The following is a 19,744-nucleotide window of genomic DNA, read 5'->3' as shown; positions in this document are numbered from 1 at the left end:
TGGCTCATCGAGCCCCACTGAATGGGCGTCGAGGCCCCCAGGATGCTCTGTGGAGCATGGCCAAATAGATGTTTTTCGCCATGCTCTTCAGAGCCAAGAGGGGCTTTTTCATTCCGGAATGCCTGCCTTGGTATTCGGATGCTGCTGGAAGGAGGTTAATCTTCTCCAGCACAAAATCCCTGGATGGAGTTTATCCGGTTCAGCAGCAGCAGCAGCCTCCTCCTCCTCCTCCTCCTCCTCCTCCTCCTCCGCCTCTCTGGGCTTCTCGGTGGCTTTGCACACAATGCCTCGGCTCCTTTCTCTTTGAGCACCTCCCGCTCTTTCCCTTCCTCTCCTTGTTTTTTGTTGTGCCTTTTTTTTAACTTTGTCTCCCGATATCCATCTCTCTGCCTTGGTGCCACACCCCTCGGCAGCCTCTCCCTCCCTCCCTCCTTCCCTCTTGCCGCCACCGCCGCTGCTGCCGCTGCCGCCTCTGTCTGGCTCTGGCTTTCTCTTTGCGAGGGGAGCCCTCCCATTACCTCATATTTGGAGAGAAGCTGCTGCAGCCAATCCCGGCTCTGGCTGCTTTTGGGTCAAGTGATTTCTGAACTGCAGTGAGGTGCTTTGAATGTCTCTCCCTCCAGCTCCCAGCCTCGTAAGATGGCTGTCTGAAAACGGAAGGAGCATCTTCCTGTGCGGGTGGGTGTTCGCATTCAAGTGCGAGCGTGCTTGCAGTTGAGAGCCTTTTCCAAATGGGCACCTAATCCGATGAAGCAGCCGCTGGGATTTCTCCGGGAGGCCGCTGGCAGCATCACTGCATTGCCCCTGGAGCCCTGCGCACCACGGAGATGGGAAATATCCTGGGTTGTGTTAAAGAGCTGAAGGAGCCAGCCAGGGAGGTGGGGAATGCTCCCCTCTCTCCCCAGAGGAAAGCTCGCTTCAGGCGGAAGAGGAAGGCGAAGAAGCCGATGGCACCGGAGATGCCTGATCCGAGGGCAGAGAGACCCTCCTCCAGGGCTGAGGAGGAGGAGGAGGAGGAGGAGGAGGCACCAAAGAAGTTCAGGGGGTCTCCTCTGAAGGAGGAGGGAAGGGCTGGGGGCTTCCACCCAGGCACCGCTTCCTACGGGGAGGCTCGGCCGCACTTGAAGATGGAGCGTCTGGAGCAAGGACACATTGTGCAGGTGAGAGAGAAGTTTCGGGGGACTCTGGAGCGAGCTTACCTGGTGACCGAAAAGACCTTCTCCCAACCTGGAAGCCCAGGAGACTTTCTTGAGGAGGGAGCTACCGTCATTGCTCACTTACTGGACAACCCGGCAGAGCAAAACCGTGAGAAGGTGGCCAGCCAAGTGGTGGCTTTTCAGAGGCCGGTGGGTTTGGGCAAGAGCCGAGCAGTTCTAGTGCCACTGCCCAGGGAGGCCGTGCCTGGAGTACCTGGGCAGAATCGCTTGGAAGAACTGGCCGTGGTGGGCTCTGGGGCTCAGCCAAACTTGGAGGTCCTACAACAGCAACAAGGAGTGACAACGATGGTGGGAGAGTCCTACAAGAACTGGAGTAGTGAAGAAGGAAATGAGAGTCTATCCAGCAGTATTTGGGGAGCTTCTTATACGGCAGAGAAGGGCACTGTCTCAGAGCTGTCCACGCCGTCACCTATGGTGGATCAGGTGGAGCTCAAAGGGTTGGAGCAACCTCCACCTGCACAAGAAACACCTGTTGGCAAGAGAGAAGGTGGCATCCCAACCTCCCAAAGCAGGGTCTCCTTCAGTGGGTCAGCCTCCAGCGCCTTCCAGTGCTCCTCGGGATATGGCAGCGACTCGATGCATCAGCTGGTAAAGGCGACTGGGGCTTCATTCTGCAGAGAGAGACGCCCTGCCTCTGTGGGAATGGATGGACCCAAGGGGAGAAGAGCCAGCAAGGAGAGCAGCAAGCCGGACAAAGGAGGGGTCAGTGCACTTTGTCTTTTCCAGCTCTTTGAGACTAAGGCAGGACAGAGCAGACCTTCTGAGGTGCTGGAAGTCCTATGTTGGGATGCGGGTTGGGATGGGACTTGGGTTGTTTTCCTGGAGTGAGTTTTAACAACTTGCAATCTGGATAAATGGGAAGAGCCCCTTTCTGGGCTGTCATTGGGAAGCATAATAAGAGGGACTAATGTGCAAAGTTGCTCAATTCAGCTGTCTGGAATAATTGTAAGAAGTCAGTGGGGAAGTCAAAGCAATTCACACACGTCTATTTGAGAGATTTTGTTTGGTCTTTTGTTCCAGGGGTCAGACCTGGCTTAGATAATGATCTCCAGAGGGACCAGATAAGGAAGCCCCTACCCTCTCTCTTAAAGATGAGGGGATGATACATTTCACTGGCCATCTCGCCGGGGTGGCAGTTCTGGACTTCTCTGTCTCCTTGGGAGAAAGCCTCTTCAACTTAGATCTGTTGAGGGCGGGGGCATCTCCTGGTGGAACATATTCTAACTTGAGGGAAAGGCGGATGTGCTGGGCTGAGCCCTGGTGCTTAGAACAAGTTCTGAAGTAAATGCTGATGCTCAAAGATAGTGTAGGCTGATGCCACTCAACTCTCTTTTTGAATGTCTGCCTTCTGAATAATCTGAAGTGGAATAACTATGCAGGAAGGGAGGTTACCTTGCTTGGTCTGACTCTCTACAACAGGGGTCTTCAAACTTGACAGCTTTCACACTTGAGGACTTCAACTCCCAGAATTCTTCCTCCAGTCATATTAGCTCAGGAATTCTGGGAGTTGGAGTCCTCAAGTCTTAAATTTGCCATGTTTGAAGACCCTTGCTCTACAACAAAGATAGTCAGCCTTGTGTCCTTCAGATGTTCTGGGAGTTGCCTTCCCTCTGCCCCGACCTGCGCAGCCAGGAGCAAGAGATTGTGAGAGGGGCCTGGAGGCTCACAGCCAGCCCTGAGGAGTAGAGCTAAGGCCCTTCCAAGCTCTCACTGTGACTCTGTTACCAAACTGGTCGCTTCTGTTGACTTCCTCTCCCGTGCAAGCATGCCAGGAACCCTCCTTCAGGTCTTCAAGCAGGTGTCTTCATTCCCAAAGAGGGATAGTTGTAAATTTCCAGTGGGGGAAAAGTGGGGGGTGATGGGGCAGCGTGGATAAGGGCCCCCCTGAGCAGAGCAGAGGAGCCAGTCTTGAAGCTCAGAAGCAGCGTAGATCACCCAGCTGACAGGTGCTTTTCAGGAATAATCCCATTTAAAAAAGAATAGTTCTTATTAGATGGAATTTTAACTTGAAAAATGTTATTAAAGGGCAGAAGTTTTAGAAAGGAGGCATATGGGGCTGGGCCCTTTCTTGTAAACCAGAATTCACTTAACATCCAACAGTTCTGTACTTAAATCAAAATAAGACCCAGCTCTTAAGTCTGTCTCCTTTGATCCCACCCTCCGCCCCCTCCCTTGTCCCTTTGTCCAGTGTGGAGGATTGGAGAAGTCGCTGGCGAGGCTCAGGAGGACCCAAATTCCAGTCCCACACAATCAGGGAAGCTATCTTGGTGACTTTGGCCCTCCATTCCCTCTCCTCCGTCTCATCTATTTTACGTGTTTGTTTGATTTTTAAGCTCCCCTCTATGCATTTGAGAAAGCTGGCTTGCTTAGAGTCTGATCTGTTTCACCCGTTTGATGAGGTAACCTACTTGGATGGCTGGTAAGAGTTTTTCCTTCCTCACTGAAATTTTTCCATTGATCTATCCAAGACTGATAACCAGGTAACATAGATCAGAGAAAGGAGAAATGCCATCAAATTTTAGGGCTGTTCCTCTTTCCCAGGGACTACTTGGTATCCTCCAAAGCAGCTTTCAAGTTCTTCTTCCTCTTAGCTTTCTACCCCTTGTCATGCACAAGTTTGCTACTGGGTATTTCCGAAGAGATGTAAACATCATCCAGCTGTTTTCATGCCAGTATTCTGAGGATGGCAAAAGGCTCTTGGGATTTCTTTCATGAAGGGACAGGCCTGTTAGAAAAGATTTCTTGGAGACCCACAATTGACGACTTCAGTTCCTCTACAGCAGAGTATTGGGAGAATCCCTGAAGACAGTAGGGAGGCCCCTTAGATAAAGAAGGATTGTTCTACTTTCAAAGATAAAAAATAGGAACAGGAAAATTGTGCTGGATTTAAAGGTCCTAGTTTGCATGCTCTCTTTCATAGGTAAATTTGGCAAGCCCTCAGCCAGATGTTCAATGCTTTGTTTTGCTTGAACCTGAAAATGCCACCATCCTGGCATTCAGCCTTCACAGAGATATAGCCACTACAAATGGAAAAGACAGTGCCAACTCAGTCCAGAACTTCTTACAGAGCTCTTCTTTAGTTCATTGTTCAGATCTGATAAGGGCATCCTATTTCTGGGCAAATTCCATTTTCACATCTGGATTGGTTGACAACATTGAGCAGTTTGTGTATTTGGGAACTTTGGGAAGGTCCTTTGAAATTTTTAAATGTCAAAACAGAATGAATGCATTCAGGTGACTTTTTGGAACTCTTAAATGCCAAGTGGACACAGAACAATAATTTTTTAGGCATTGAGAATATTGGCTAAAGGAGAAGGAGAAATTGGGGTCCTGGCTGAACTGGATTTTGTAGTTCAAATCAGGTAAACATTTACCTTGTTATTAGGTTCACATGGTTGGAATGTGGCATTTTCACAATTCCTCTTCAGCAAGGCGGTATATGTGGTGTGACAATGTTCGCCTGTCATGATACAATCCTGTTTCTAGCTAACTGCAGCTTCCCAGACCTCTCACCCATCAGTTCAGTCACAAGGAAAACTCTCCCTTGAAACTGGGAGGGACGGTCAGCCAAGCCAGGGAGGCTGCAGCGGGACAGAGAGATGGGGACAGGCGGCCCTCTCTCCAGCCCTTTGCACCCCCCCCCCCCCCTAGTTTCCCACCCTCAGAAAGGGAGCACTCATGTTGCTTTCACTAAGGCAGGGGTCTCCAAACAGGGGCAACTTTAAGACCTGTGGACTTCAACTCCCAGAATTCCCTAGCCAGCTGAAGAATCTCAAGGGGCTACTTGGTACCAGTTTTACAAATCGGTCCGTCAGAATCCGAATCCTGACTATGAAATGTTACCGCTTGTATTTCCAACTCTCTTTGCAACCATAACAGCAAGAAGTTTGAGGGTTCTGATTTTCACCCTCTATTTTAGAAGTCTCTACCAAGCACCAGCAGATGTGACTAATATTTCTAAGGGGAGTGGGATTTCTTTTTCATGTTAGAACTCTGATGTTAATTCTAGCATGCATTCTGACTGGCATTCATCATGGAATTAACTTTACAATTTTTAACAAAATATAACTTTGCAATGGAACTGAATAACTGCATTCACACAAGCTAAACTTGATTGCACCTGTGCGTGGGAAAGCAACTATTTTCTTTGCATGCAGTCAGAATCAGGATCCCCCCATTAAATTATTCTCTTGTCTATTTTGGGGGTGAAATCATGTGAAATTACTTTTCTCTAACTAGTTTAGGGTTTCCTGTATTGTATGTGAACAGCCATTGAATTTCATGAATGATCAAACAAGGTTAACCTTTTTTTTTGAAGAGCAGAATTAAAAATAAAAATTTCCCACTTGCCCTTCTGAAAAGCTTTTCCTGTAGCAGAGAAAGGGGCCATGTATAGATCTGATCTAGTTTATCCCCATCCTTAGGGCTTCCTTGTCCTGCTCCGACTATCTGGAGCAGGAGAATTTTGCTTTTGTTCTTAAGACACACTGGGCTTTTGGGCCTAAAATGGGCATCCGAGCTAGAAAATGAGGGAGTAGCACTTCTTTTTCACCCCGTGTTCTCTGCCCTTAGTGCACCAGGTGTTCAAGATAACCCTCCCATGATGCTCACTGCCTGATGTGGTTCCTTCAGCCGGGAGCTTCCTTTTCCTTACAGTTCAGCCCATCATATTCGCCCCCAAAATAATGCCAAGGACAGACCTGCTGCTGGAACTGCCACCCCACCCTCCTACCTCTCTGGGGATGGCTTGGAAGCTTCTTGGGAAGATAGAGAGCAGCCACTGAATTCTCTTCTGCCTCTTGGCTGGAGGCGGGGAAGAGACGCCAGGCTGCCACGGGCAGAATCCGTGTCCCTCAGCTCAGGCTGCAGAGCCACAGGACAAGCTGGCTGGGGACAAAGGGTTGTGCCTGGAAAAACCCTCCTGCACCTCTTCCGTGGTCATCCAGAAGGGCTGCTGAATAAATGATTATTTCCTTCTGTGGGTCCCAAATTCAAAAATTGTGGGAGGGGGGAAGAGGCTTTTCCCCATGCTTGGTTTTGTAAATCTCTGCCAGCTCTCCCTTCCCTCTTGGTCCCAAACGGTGTGTGAGGTGGCCCTTCTGGTCGGCTTTGGCTCCAGGTGATGCAATGAGAGACCAGTGTAGTTTGCTTGGCAGGATTTGGGGAATTGGTTTGGCTGTCCCTTGTTCCTTGGGCCAAGTGCCCCCTCACACCCCCACCTGGCTTCCATGCCTAAGAGAAGTGTAGGGCCTGGGTCTCCTTGCTCCTGGTTGAAGGTCTTCACTACTGCATCCCTCTGCCTGGTTGGGGAGACAGAGAGATTCCACGCCACAACCATCCAGTGGGTTTCCATGGCTGGGCGGGAGTCAAGCACCGGCTTCCCCAGATTTTGTCATTTAACTGTTACCTAAATGGGCTCTCTTGTCCCCTGCTAAAGAGCCCCATTGCGTGGCCTTCCTCCTGGGGGAGCAGGTAACAGTATACTTTTTAAGATGGGGGGGGAGCACAGCTGGACACAATCCAGCACGTGCCATTTGCCACTGATTTGTATGAGGGCTTTGTTATTCCAGCCTGTGGTCTTCTAAGCGCTCCCATTGATGCCAGGCACGGAATCGATCCTCTTTAGAGCGGCTGCACCTGAGCGAGGAAGTTTTCCCCGCTGCAACTCCACTGCCTCTTTCTTGATCCACCGTTGCACCCATCCCATTCACGCATGCAGGAAATTTAGGTTTTTACAACATGGAAAGTCACTCCTAGATTATGGAAGGGCGTTTTTTTGAACCACTTGGTCAGGGGTGCATTGGACAAGCTGGACTTGATCAACCTCAGTGGCCTCTCCCTGCTCCAGGATCCATGCTTCTCTCTGGCGTCTGGCATGGTGCCCCTTGGGACCAGGGACCCCTTCCCTATGGACTGAGTGGAAGCAAAGGAAGTGGAGATGTTGTGATGACACAGGCAGACTCACAACGCACACCCTGTGAGCCATCTTGTCAACACTCCCCCCCCCCCCCCCCAGGAAGTTTCTCCAAAATCCTGTGTTCCTTTAAAATACATTTTGAAGCCAAATTCTTGTTCATCCAGTTGATAGTAGAACTGGTAGGAAAGAAAGGAAGAAGTAAGTACATTATCTGATTTGAGGAGGCTCAGAGGACGCCCACTGATGGAAATACCTCCAGGGAAGAGGTTGGGCAAGAGACACCTACTTCTTCTGACTGCCGGCTGAGGCAGAGTTTGGGCCAATGATTGCTTAACAAGGCCAGACAAAACTTGTGATGCCCTGAAGCAGAAGAATTTGCTGCCAAATGGTTATGTATCCCGGGTTGGCAATTGGCTCCCCAGGTTGCATCCTGTCCTGAAGTGAAAGTGGGTGAAGCCCAGAGACCCCCCTCTAAGGCAGCCCCTTCCCTGAATCTGGCCTCCTGGAGACGTGAGGGGCTGCTGTCCTGGCCTGTCCCACTGGCATCCTCCTTCCTGGGACAGGCTGCCCTGCGGTGGCTTTTCTGAAATGAAAGCAGGAATGGGCATCCTCTTGGCTCAGCCATCTTTTCTTCCAGCGCAATCACGCTGTTGCCTGTTCACACACGGCCTTTTCTCTTCATGTTGAATTAGTGAAAATCTAACAAGCAGCCGTGTGAAGGGAAGCTCACCTCTTTTGTCGGCACTCCTCACCCGCCTGAAAGGGCACATACTTCTCAACAATGGTTGGCAGCCTTCTCCCCCCCCGCATCTTGTTAGGAATTGGGTCACTGGGCCATTGCTCTTCCTAGCCCTACTCCTGACTGTTTGTGTGAAAAGGATGCAGGGCAGGTAGAGAGGGAATTTGGAGCTGGGGACGGGAGCCTGAGAGCTGCCTCGCAGTACCTCAGGAACCTCAGCCTTTACGAAGGCCATCTACTCCAGAGGCCGGAGCCATTCCCTTCCCTCGTGGCATTGCCTTCCGTGCTAGGAGTTCAGGTCTGACAAGGGCTCCATTGCATGGACCGAGGGCGGAGTGAGATGTTGTTTTCTGCTTTCCCTGCTGTTCCAGCTTTCTCTTCTTAGGTTTCTGGAACCCGAACGGGCTGATCTTTTGGGCAGGAGAGGATACTGTCAGGGCGGGATACTATTGGCAGTAAAATTGTCAGCCCCAAGAACTAAGAAAAACACATAAAGTTAGTTCCAAATAGTTTCCTTTATTATTTCTCACCAGTCGATAGAAATCTCTACTTGGGAATGTTGTATTGTTGGGATATATTGTGAGAATTTCTAGGGAGGAGCCATCTTAGCCCTCTTCCTCCCAGCCCACCTCAATTTTGCTGTCTCCTGCTGGGAATCCCGACTCCATTCAACCACAAAAACCCAGTATTTGCTCTCCTAGATAAGCCTAGATAGGATCAGAACTTATGGAGTTGCAGTTGTTAGCTTTTGTTTATTGAATTGCATATCATATTTAACCTAGGCTTGTTGAACAAATTATGATTAAGGAAAGTTTTGTTCAGCAGAAGGTATGTAGTCACTTCTAATGATACCAGGGTTTGGATTCATCCTCATGTTTTTGTAGTGAGAGTAAGAAATAAGACTCCACAGTTGTTTATTCAGTGAAGATGTAATACTTAACTGTTACGGAAAAAGATTGCTGTTCATAAACAGTTCAAACCATGATTTCTGTGTCTATAAACAATCATTAATTGTATCTGATTTTTGGATTAGGACTGAAAGTCTAATGAGGAATGTTTATCTTGGAAGTATTTTATGATGGGTGACCATATAGTATTGTTCTAGTTATAATTCTACCGTGTGTGTTAATGCTTAATATAGTAATTATTTTTGCTTGAATAAGTTTTAATATATGCTCATTTGGAAAATCAATTTGTACAGCAGAATATAAATAACTTAATTGATTCAGCAACAGGATCTTGTTGGAAACTGTTTATACACTGTATTGTCTAAATCTGGATCTCTGACAGATCACGCTTCATCGTGTTTGTTTTCCTCCTCTGTTGATATCATTCTCCTGAATGCTGAAGGTTAAGCTCCAAAGGTATCAGAGTTGGAAAGGTAAAACAGAAAGTATCCCGGGGGGGATCCAAGTCCTCACTGGTTTGTCTACATAGGCCAGACAGCAGCTCTGGGGAGTCGGAGCTATCGGATAGTTGCAGGGCAATGCTGGACCACCGCTGGCTGCACCTGGAAAGATTTGGTTGTGCCCTAAGTCAGCTGCATTCCTTGTGGGAGAAAAGGATACCCAGGTCAGCTGGCCTCACTGGAGGCCAAGGAGAGATGAATAATGACTCTGGCTGTCACCAGGCTGGTTTGCTTGGTCCACACAACCAGTCAGGGCCAAAGTAGTGTTGCTGGATAGTGTTGCTCAGACCAGGGAGCAATTGTGTGTGAGCAATACAACCTCGAGGCTGGGAAAAGAACAGCCTCAAGCCTGCCGACTCTAAAGCAGGAGGAAGAAGCATAAGAATTTAAACCTCTGGACTTAAATAATCTTAAGACACAGGGCTGGGTTTCTGTGTTGTGCATCAGGAAGATTGTCTGTGTATATTAACAGCAAAACAACTCATCTAGCAATATCCACTTCTTGAAGTCTCTGCTGCATTGTGGCTAGAGGTTATGAAATCTGATACAGCCAACCCCATGGTTGCTTTTAAGGGCATTGCTTACTGTCTTTCAACTCCAGGAAGCTGACACCTCCTATATTGGCCATACATTTGGTAAAGTGTCTTCCCCGTGAAAGAACCATCCTTCCAACTGAAAGGTTCTCTCTGCGCGCTTCCTGGCATTAAGAAAGGATGTTTTAGGTTCTGTTCATTCCTCTGCCTTGTGATGACACATTCTGGTGTAGCAAGAAAGCCTGAAGAGTTGGCAGTGGATGGCTTGCCCTGGCAGTTTGGACAAGGCTAGAAAACAACTTGGTGACTTTTTAACTTTTGCTTTTTGATCTGTGACAAGTTCTGGGTGAAGGAGATCCTAATGCCATCCTTTCTTCAGACTCAGTTTGAAATGGGCAGCTCTGAGACATTTGGGTCTCAGCAGAACAGGGGCTGGGTTTTATGCAGGCAGACCTAGCTTCTTTCTCACGCGGTGTCCCTGCTTTGTCTGTGCTTCTTCAAGGGGAGAGGAGACACCTGCTTATGAGCTGCAACCTGGCTTTGTATTCAAGAATAAAAACTAGGATTGTACAGAGGGCAGGAAAGGATTAGAAATTAATTAGAAAAGGATTAGAAATTAAAAGAAATTAGCAGTCAAGGCGCCACATCAATGGCGGCTTAACTCAGGTAGAAGGAAACCCAGGAAGGACTATTTCAAATCATTTAGATGAACTCCACCTTCAAAAATGAGGGTAGGCCATTCCTTTTGTGGTTTCCAAGACACCTTTGCCTTTATATTAAAGAGACCTTTCTAAAATCTGAATAATTGCTTCCTTCAGCTTGATCAGTTGGGCGGGCTTGGTAGGGTTTGTATATTGTAATGCATCACATATTCTCCTCCTCTTCCAGCTGACAATTCTCTCTTGGGTTTTGTGAAGAAAATTGCCTCACAGCTGCCTCACAGCCTCAGGAGCCATCGGTGCATGGTGGCGGGGGGGCTCCTCTGCCACTGGACATGGGCTGTTGTGGGGGTATCCACCTGACGGCCCAGCGGTCCCGCTTTTGTCTTTCAGATCTCTGACATCTACATCAGTGGAGAGTCGGGGGACATGTCTGCTAAGGAAAAGCTCCTTTTGTGGTCACAGAAAGTAACGGCTGGTTACGTGGGACTCAAGTGCACCAACTTCTCTTCCTGTTGGAGTGACGGGAAGATGTTCAATGCCGTCATCCATAGATATCGGTAGGTAGAAGCCCTCTCCTCCCCCTCAACATGTAAGGAATATTTGTCCAAAATAGGCGACACTCCTAATACTGGAATGAGCCTTATTGGTATTTTGTGCCTGGATATTGAAACTGTCCAGGCTGTGAGTGAGCTCCCAAGCTAAGTTCAAAGTTTTACTTTTTCTGACTAATCAGTTTTACTGAATTCAATCTTTTTTTAATTTTATTTTTTTCAACCTCTATTTGTTTATTTATTTATTTATTTTTGTGCAACCAGAAGTCTGGAAGCACACTTTCAGACTAACATATTAAAAGGCTGCCAGCTCACATGCCTATTTTTTTTATTTTTTTTGCTGCCATAGACTTTAACTCGGCTCTGTGTGGCAGCCATAAAGAATTTGGGATCAAAATCCTCCAGCCAGACCCCAGAATGCTACTGAAGGGTCATTGAGGGGCTTTCTTCTGTAGTGGCACCAAAACTTTGGCTGCTTCCTTACCTCTTCACCTCACCAATGCACAAAGCTTTTCTTGTAAAAAGATCCTTCCCTTCCTCTGGCCCTTCTCTGTACCAAAATCAGGTGAATGGTTTGATTTCTGATTTTTTTCCCATTTCCCCTTTTCACTCTGAATAACAGTGATGTGCTGTTGGGTTTGATTTATTGTGTTGGTGTCTTTCCCAAACCACCTGGAGCAGGAGTGTCAAACTCCATTTCATTGAGGGCCACATCAGGGTTGTGTTTGACCTCGGAGGGTGGGGGAGGGGGGGAGGGGGAGGGGCCATGGTGGGTGGGGCCATGGCGGGCGCTTGACACAGGTTGAAGATGCATTTTTCCCTTTGCATTCAAAACAGCTATTCCAGACAAAGGGTGGTTTACTTTCTGTCACCAATAGTCTCAATTCCATAATGTAGAGATTAAAGATATGCCGAGTCCCCAGCTGCTATGGGGCTGGACTCTTTTGTATAGGAGCACACAGTTGCTCCAGGTGTCTCTAAAAACTGTCTGTCCAACAGTCTTATCAATCAATAAGTATATCATGTCCACCGTATTTTGCTGGTCTACTAATTTTGTTGCTATTTATTAGTGGCTGGAAACCCCTGGAGGATTTTTTTTGCTGAAAAAAAAAGGGAACAAAATGTGCTTCTCCCCGCAAGACCCCTGGCAGGCTTTGTTCTGATTGCAGGGATTCGGGAGGTGGGTGCTTAGGAAACCAGAAAACTTTTGTAGGAGGAGGTGAGGGGGCTGCACAGATCTTCCCCAGGAGAACTTTGCTCTCCGAGGAGGAGGAGGAGGAGGATGGAGCTGCCTTTGCTCAAGGAGGGCTTCCCTGTTAGGAAAGGAGGCCACCAGCATGCTGGCCTTCTCAGTGTGCTCTCCTCAGAAACTTCCCATTGACGATGGGCCTCCCTTTGCAAATCATGTGCGTCCACAGAGGCCTCCTGGTAACGTGTGTGTGTGTCCCCCCATGTGGAGAGTGGGGTGCGGGTGTTCCTTTTCTCCTTTAGCAGATATGTGCCACTTGCTTGCAAATGCTGAGTTGTCATAGTTCAGCTTCTCTGTTCCCTACAGACCAGACCTTGTGGACATGGAGAGAGTTTACCTTCAAAGCAACCAAGAGAACCTGGAGCAGGCCTTTGAGATTGCTGAACGGCTTGGGGTCACCAGGTTGTTGGATTCAGAAGGTGATTGAGGGAACTTTGGCGGGAGGTTGCATTGGATGGAGATGCAAGTGGTGGGATTCAAATTTTTTTACTACCAGCTCTGTGGGCGTGGCAGGGGAAGGTTACTGCAAAATCCCCCTTCCCTTCCCTCCCCACCCCACTAACCTGCTTTCCAGCTCCGTTCTCCTGTGCAGGGCAACCAAAGGAGAACCAGCCGATCAGCTTGGGACTCAATGGGAGGCGGAGAAGAGATGGGGTTCGCGGGGCCAGTCAGAGGCGGTGTTGCCCGTTCTCTAAACAACTCAAAATTTCCACTACCGGTTCTCCAGAACTGGTCCAAACAGGTTGAATACCACTTCTGGTGGAGATAAGTTGAGAAAGTTGGGCCCTGGAAAGCAAGAAAGTTTAGATGTTGAAGTGACCAAACCAGCTAGGTTTCCAACACTGGCAGCAGCATGTTTCCAAGTCAGGTAGATCCCTCCTTCACTTCTCAGCATTCTGGGGTTGCTTGAGAAGGTTAACCAGAGGGCGCAGGGCTTTCCAGGGTCTCCTCCACAGCCTGAGATGCGCCCGTGCGGTTGCTTAACAGCTGCAGAGGAGGAGGGAGCTGGGGTTGCAGTTGTTAAGTGAGGTGATCACAGGGGTACCTTGCATAACAAAGCAATGACTTACAACCCAAGTTGTGGGCTTAATTATGGTCATATGATGAGAACTGTTTATATGTCTATTATCTGGCATTACTGATTTCCAAAACACTTTAAGAATTTGCTTCCATTAAAAAGCCAGCATTGCCCCAAGATGCATGTAGGCTTCCGGGCTTTCTGGAGGCACTTAATGGATTCAAATGGATCTGCACTGATTCCTGCAGAATCTGAGGCTTACATTTAGTTGCAGTGTGAACAATGCAGGTTCTTGTGAACTATGCAACTTGAGATTGCAGATGGTAAGAACTCTGTTCTTAATTGTTTTGCCGAAAAAGGAGAGAGAAGGTTATTTGTTGTATGTTAAAAAAAAAAAAACCACCACTTTGGGGCAGAAGATTCAAGAGAACAGAATATCTTCCTGGTTCCTAAGAGAATTTATATTCCATGGTGGAGCACACCACAGTCTTGATTCCCTACATGAAAGGTGAAGTCATGCTGTCGTGAAAAAGCTTTAGACGCAAGTCATTTTTCTTTCTTTTTTTCAGATGTTGATGTCCCTTCACCAGATGAAAAATCTGTAATCACTTATGTGTCTTCAATTTATGATGCCTTCCCCAAAGTCCCTGAGGGAGGAGAAGGAATTAGTGCCACTGTAAGTTTTGCTACTCTTTATTCAGCCTGGAGGTTCACTCAACATTTTGCTTTTCTACAACTTCTTAGCACTGTTGTTTCCAGATGAATGATGTCACTGTGTACCTGTAAGGAGAAAGGCAATGGATTGGTACGACAGCCAGGGCCTTTGGTCAACTGAAGTACAAATAGACTTGTACAGTAAAAGAGTTTGTGTTTCTAATTCTTTTAAGAGCTGAATTGTGAGAAAAGTTGCTCTCCTGCTTCAACTTTTCTCATCTTTATATTATGTGGGAGATGTGTTGGCAGGGAATTGGCAGTTGTGGTCTGGCTCATCTGGCTGAAGTCAGGTTAGAAAGTCATCCTCTTCCTTGCTGCCTCTTGGTGGAAATTCAGCTTTTAGGGAGTGGGGGTTGTTCTTCAGCTTCCTCTACTGCATTGATAGGTGGGCACTGAGACCCCCATCCTGCCCAGCTGTTTCTTGGTTGCATTGGAGCCTTGGCACGGGCCTTGAGCCATTTTTGCAAAGCTGAACAGAAAGTGTTCAGCATTCTGGTGCCTGTTTTTCCTTCTGCCCCATTTTGATGGTCCTTCTTCAGCCGGATGTTTTTGCCTGGTGTTTCCTCTTTATCCAATGCCACTTGATTGTCCTTGATTTCCCCCTTTTCTCATAGGAAGTGGACACAAAGTGGTTAGAATATCAAACCTGTGTAGAAACACTCATCAGCTGGATCAAGCAGCATACGATACAGATGTCTGACAAATCTTTCCCCCAAAACCCTGTAAAGCTCAAGGTAAGTTCTAGCTAGTTTTCCTCTTACCATATCTGAAATAGCTCCTGATTTGAGTTGCTGCACGGTCCCTTCTATCCAAAATACAAATATAGTTGATTCTGTGGCCTTGGTTGAGCTTACCTGTAGATTTCATCCCAACTCAGAGAGTCAGTTATCCAATGAGGAGGACACCAGATTAGAAACCAGAAGACTGTGAGTTCCAGTCCTTCCTTAGGCATGAAAGCCAACGGGGAGACTGGGCCAATCATTCTTTCTCAGACTAGCCCACCTCACAGGGTTGTTGTTGAGGGCAAAGTAAGAAAGCAGGAAAGTATTGGGTTATATTAAAGTATATAAAGTAATAAAGGTATGACAATTTAAAAAAAACCTCAAGGTCCAATTATAGCAGCCCCTGAAGTAACATGATGCTTTTTGTTTTGGAGGGGTCTTAGAAAAAAAATATTTTTATCTGTTTTCTGGTGTGCAGTCTCTCTTTGGGCTACGGCACGGGGGACAATCCTAATTACAGGCAGGCAGCTGGTCTCTGGAGTAGCGGAAAACAGTTGGGTGGTCGTTCGCTGCTATTTGCTGCTGGAGAGTGGGGGAGGCAGGGCATAGGAAGGAGGGTCTCATGGGCAAGGCTGTGGTTGTGGAGAGGAACCACTTCCCACTCCCCTTTCCTTTGGATCACTAGAGGCAGAGAGAGGAAACTGAGAGAGGCAGCAGGATTGTGTTTGGATATGAGGAAGGGGAATGTGTGTCTTTGGGGGGGGGGGTGTCACTCTTCTGCTCCTCTTGGCAACTGAAGTGGAATGAAAGATTCTGAAAAGCACTTGGCTGCATGGTTTTTCCCGCTAAAGCTAAGTGCTAGGAAGGGTTGGCTCTGGGGGTTTATTTTATAGGCCACCGCAGTCCACAGACTTTAGGAAATGCACAAGGTCATCTAAAGCCCACTTTAAAACATCAACATGGATAAAACAGGTGACTGCCCACAATTCTACATTGCAATGAAAGGCCCTTTGAAGAAGAAGAAGAAGAAAAAGAAAAAGAAGAAGAAAAAGAAAAAGAAAAAGAAAAAGAAGAAGAAGAAGAAGAAGAAGAAGAAGAAGAAGAGGAGGAGGAGGAGGAGGAGGAGGAGGAGGAGGAGGAGGAGGAGGAGGAGGAGGAGGAGAAGAAGAAGAAGAAGAAGAAGAAGAAGAAGAAGAAGAAGAAGAAGAAGAAGAAGAAGAAGAAGAAGAAGAAGAAGAAGAAGAAGAAGAAGAAGAAGAAGAAGAAGAAGAAGAAGAAGAAGAGAAAAAAGTTTTCAGGACCTCTGAAATGTCAGAAGAGGAGAGCAGCATATGAACCCACCATATAAGGACCACTACCGAAAATGGCTTTTTATGGGGGTGGGAATCTCTATCTAGACTGGGCAGGCAGCCTCAGACATAGAATCAGGCAGATCCTGATGTATTCTGGCAGCACTACCTTGATGAGATCCTGAAAATTACTGGCAACTGATACAACCATGGGCTTCGCTCTGTGGAAACAGATTTCCCCAGCTAACAGCCTGGCTGTAAGAACAGCAGCTTCCATATCACCTGCATTAAGGGCAGCCCCATTGAAAGAGTGCTGCAGTTACCTGCTCGTGTGATGATCCGGATGTGAGTTCTTGGGGGTTTAGAATCAGGAACAAGAATGGTCCAGTGTAACAAAGAATAAACTGGCCGCAGGGTTGCAGGAAGGGAACTTAACATTTGGAAAAGGATTGAGCAGGAGATCCTAGAAAGTTGCCTTCTGCTGAATAAGGCCCCCTGTGAGAGATTGTGAGGAGGCCAGGAAGTCCACACAAATAATCAAGAAGCAGCACCAGCCTTGGTAGCAAGAAGGGAGTTGTAGAGAAGCTGCCCTTTATGGTCCCACTTCTTGCTTCTAAGAACTTTCTGCAGATCAAAATACGCATTTCCTCTTTTTTTGTCCTTCTTGCCTTCTTTAAGAAAGACAATTCATGGATAAACCCTCTGATTTTGCAGGCACTTTATAACCAGTATATCCACTTTAAAGAAACAGAAATACCAACCAAACAGTTAGAAAAAAGAAGCATTGAAGAGTTATACAAATTGCTGGAGGTAAGAGACTTGCATAGATGTATTGAGATATCTTAGAACAAGGGTTGCAAATTACCACCCTGGCTTGACTTTTAATGGATGGCATAGAATTTCAGTTCTGCATTCCCTTAAATCTGGCACATGAGGGTCAATCAAAAGTAAACACTCGGCTCAGCTTGGCACAAAGTTCCCCCAGTGAAGTTTTATAGCATGAACCAAGTCTCTGTTCTAATTCTCTATAGCACTAAATATGTGGGGCCAGCAGCAGCAGTTTTCCTGGGAAGACTTGTTTTTTGGGGGGATGGAAGATTATGAAAGGTGGCGGATCAGGCCCTTCTCCTGCCCCAAGTAGGCTGCTGTCAAATTCTGTGGTTACAATCACACCTCCCTCTCTCTCTCTGGGCCTGACATCTGGCAGCTGCTCCCTAGTCGTTTTCCATATAAATGACTGAAATTTAGCTCAAACTGAGCTCAGTGAATTTATACCGTGGCCTTACGTTATTTAAGACTCTCTAAATTTTGTCCAAAGAGTATTTGTTGGACAAGATACAGTTGTTTGCAGAGGAGAATTTTCGGGTAACTAATTCACATTTGCTGCACCTCAACCCGGACAAAAGAATGCATAGCTTGGGTCTCAAAGCCTCTTTGTATGGGGTGCGTCCTGTGGTCAGGCTCAGGAGAAATAGCTGCTCCTCCTCTGTTGTGCTTTCCAGGTTTGGATTGAATTTGGCCGACTGAAGCTACCGCAGGGCTACCATCCCAACAACGTGGAGGAAGAGTGGGGAAAGCTGATCATAGAGATGCTGGAGCGCGAGAAGCTGCTGCGACCGGCTGTGGAAAGGTGACCCCCGTGCTGGGCAGTGGGAGGGTTGGGAAAGTTTTTTTCTCTGTGTTGCAAAGCCTGCTTAAGCTAAACTCTTGTCCTGCAAGAAAACAAAAATAAACATAAATATCCCTTCTTAGAAAAAGAAGTGGCTCATCTGTTCTCTTTGAAATATTGACCGAGGCTTTATTTTGCAGACTGGAGTTGCTGCTGCAGAGAGCAAACAAGATTCAGAATGGGACCCTCAGTTGTGAGGAAAAGCTCACCTTGGCAAGGAACACGCTGCAGGCTGTAAGTCTCTGCTCTTGGCCTCCCTCCCTCCCTCCCTCCCTCCCTCCCAGCTACTGTGAGTGGTCTCACCTTTGGTCTCTGGGGGCCACGAGCCTCGGTTTGTGGCCTTTGAAATAGTTCAGGCTTGGACTTGAGCTTGGACTCTGTCATTACAAAAACAGACCTAGGGAATTAGTGGATGTGGCTGTGAAGTAAGTGTGCCAGACATTTCCCAATTTGTAGCTCTAAGTTGCTTTGTCTGCCTGCAGTCGCTTCCTGCTTGTAGTTTCTCTTGCTCCATCCTTGGCTTTTCCTTAGGCTTCCGTCGTTGGCATGTTGCTTGCTGCTCTTTTCCCTTCCATCTTCTGGTTATCTTCTCCTACTTCTGTTTCACTCTCTCCCCTGTTCCACTTGCACTTTCCTCTCTTGCCCTTATCAAGCATTGCCGGGGTGGCGCAGGGGTTAGAATGCAGTATTGCAGGCTAACTCACTGTTCACTCCAGGAGTTCAATTCTTGCAGACTCCAAGTTGACTCAGCCTTCCATCCTCCTGAAGTCAGTAAAATGAGGAGCCAGATTGTTGGGGGGCAAGATGCCCTCTGTAAACCGCATAGAGGTTTATTGTAAAGCACCGTGAAGCAGTATATAACTCCAAGCGCTGTTGCTATTGCATATCCTTTCTTGCTACATATGCAGAAATGCTCTGGTCTTTGATGTCCTTCTGAGAAGCAGTCCTGTACTGCACTGTACTCTCGACTGACACCTTTTTTAGGATCAGTTCCCTGTTCATGACATCCCAGTTCCTCTGCCAGAGATTTTGGTCATCTTCCTCGAAGTACATCACAGAAAGAGACTCTCCTTAATAACCTTAAATGCTCTCTTGCCAGGATGAAGCCCACTTGGAGTCGGGCCAGCCAGTGCAGTATGAATCTGAGGTCGTCATGTACCTCCAAGAGTGCGAGGGACTCCTCCGACAGCTGCAGGCAGATGTTCAGATACTCCGGGATGAGAACTATTACCAGTTGGAGGAGTTGGTCTTCAAGTGAGTGATGTTCGTGGGCAGCTGAGCTCAGAAGGGAGCATTTAAGAGCACGTAAAAAGTTGCGCTTGGAGTCTGGGGAAAGGGTGGCCCCTCCGTGGTGCCAAGGGCGGCTGGTCCTGGGCCATTCCGAGGGCCTTGTAATGCTTGGAGGGGCCCCGTGACTTTCCATCGGACAGATCCAGTGATTGGATTTACACTGCGCTGCACTCGCACAGGAATCATTTCACACAAGCACAAACGTTATAATCCCTGTACCCCAATAAAACCCCAAAACATAAAGCACCCAAACTAAGACATGTCTGGTCACGTGATGCCTCAAATTTACAACCGTGACTTATGACCATAATTCTGGGCTTGATTATGGTCATAAGTCAAGGACTTTTTCATTTTTAGTAATCTGTTATATTTTAATAATGAGTGTTGTTTATGTGCAATTGCTTTATTGATTGTTGTACACCACCCAGAGAGACTTTTTGTGAAATGGATGGCCATATAAATGGGATACATACATAAAGGACCAGGAAGTTTCCAGCACTGTGTTGAGTGTATGTGTGTGTATGTTTGATCTTCTGCCAATCTTGCCTCTTCAAACAATCAGTCAGAATGAGCTGGAAGGGACCTTGGAGGTCTTCTAGTCCAGCCCCCTGCTCAAGCAGGAGACCCCGTACCATTCCAGACAGGTGGCTGCCCAGTCTCTTCCCAAAAGCCTCCAGGGATGGAGCAGCCACGAGGCTTCTGGAGGCAACTTCTGTTCCCCCGGTGAACTGTCCTCCCTGTGAGGAAGTTTCTCCTTAGTTCCAGG

The 19,744-nt window shown here is 47.5% G+C and overlaps 2 protein-coding genes across 2 annotated transcripts in view; both read left to right on the top strand.

The window, feature by feature from the left end:
- MACF1 (microtubule actin crosslinking factor 1) overlaps positions 1–19,744 on the top strand; it is a 294,628-nt gene that overhangs the window by 106,801 nt on the left and 168,083 nt on the right. The window contains 8 exon segments of the mRNA XM_087970253.1: positions 10,867–11,033; positions 12,583–12,695; positions 13,864–13,970; positions 14,623–14,742; positions 16,734–16,829; positions 17,522–17,649; positions 17,829–17,922; positions 18,788–18,942. Coding sequence (XP_087826379.1) covers positions 10,867–11,033; positions 12,583–12,695; positions 13,864–13,970; positions 14,623–14,742; positions 16,734–16,829; positions 17,522–17,649; positions 17,829–17,922; positions 18,788–18,942 — 980 coding nt within the window.
- LOC148129872 (uncharacterized) lies at positions 302–2,203 on the top strand. Its single transcript, XM_087970260.1, has one exon. It carries the CDS (start codon positions 828–830, stop codon positions 2,043–2,045), a length of 1,218 nt encoding a protein of 405 aa, XP_087826386.1. The 5' UTR covers positions 302–827; the 3' UTR covers positions 2,046–2,203.

Source organism: Notechis scutatus, chromosome 8, assembly GCF_049901735.1.
Source record: "Notechis scutatus isolate UNSWTSFEM ecotype Mainland chromosome 8, rNotScu1.2, whole genome shotgun sequence".
NCBI lineage: Eukaryota > Metazoa > Chordata > Lepidosauria > Squamata > Elapidae > Notechis > Notechis scutatus.
The sequence above is the reverse complement of the archived record's forward strand: the minus strand, read 5'-3'. Positions and strand labels throughout refer to the sequence as shown.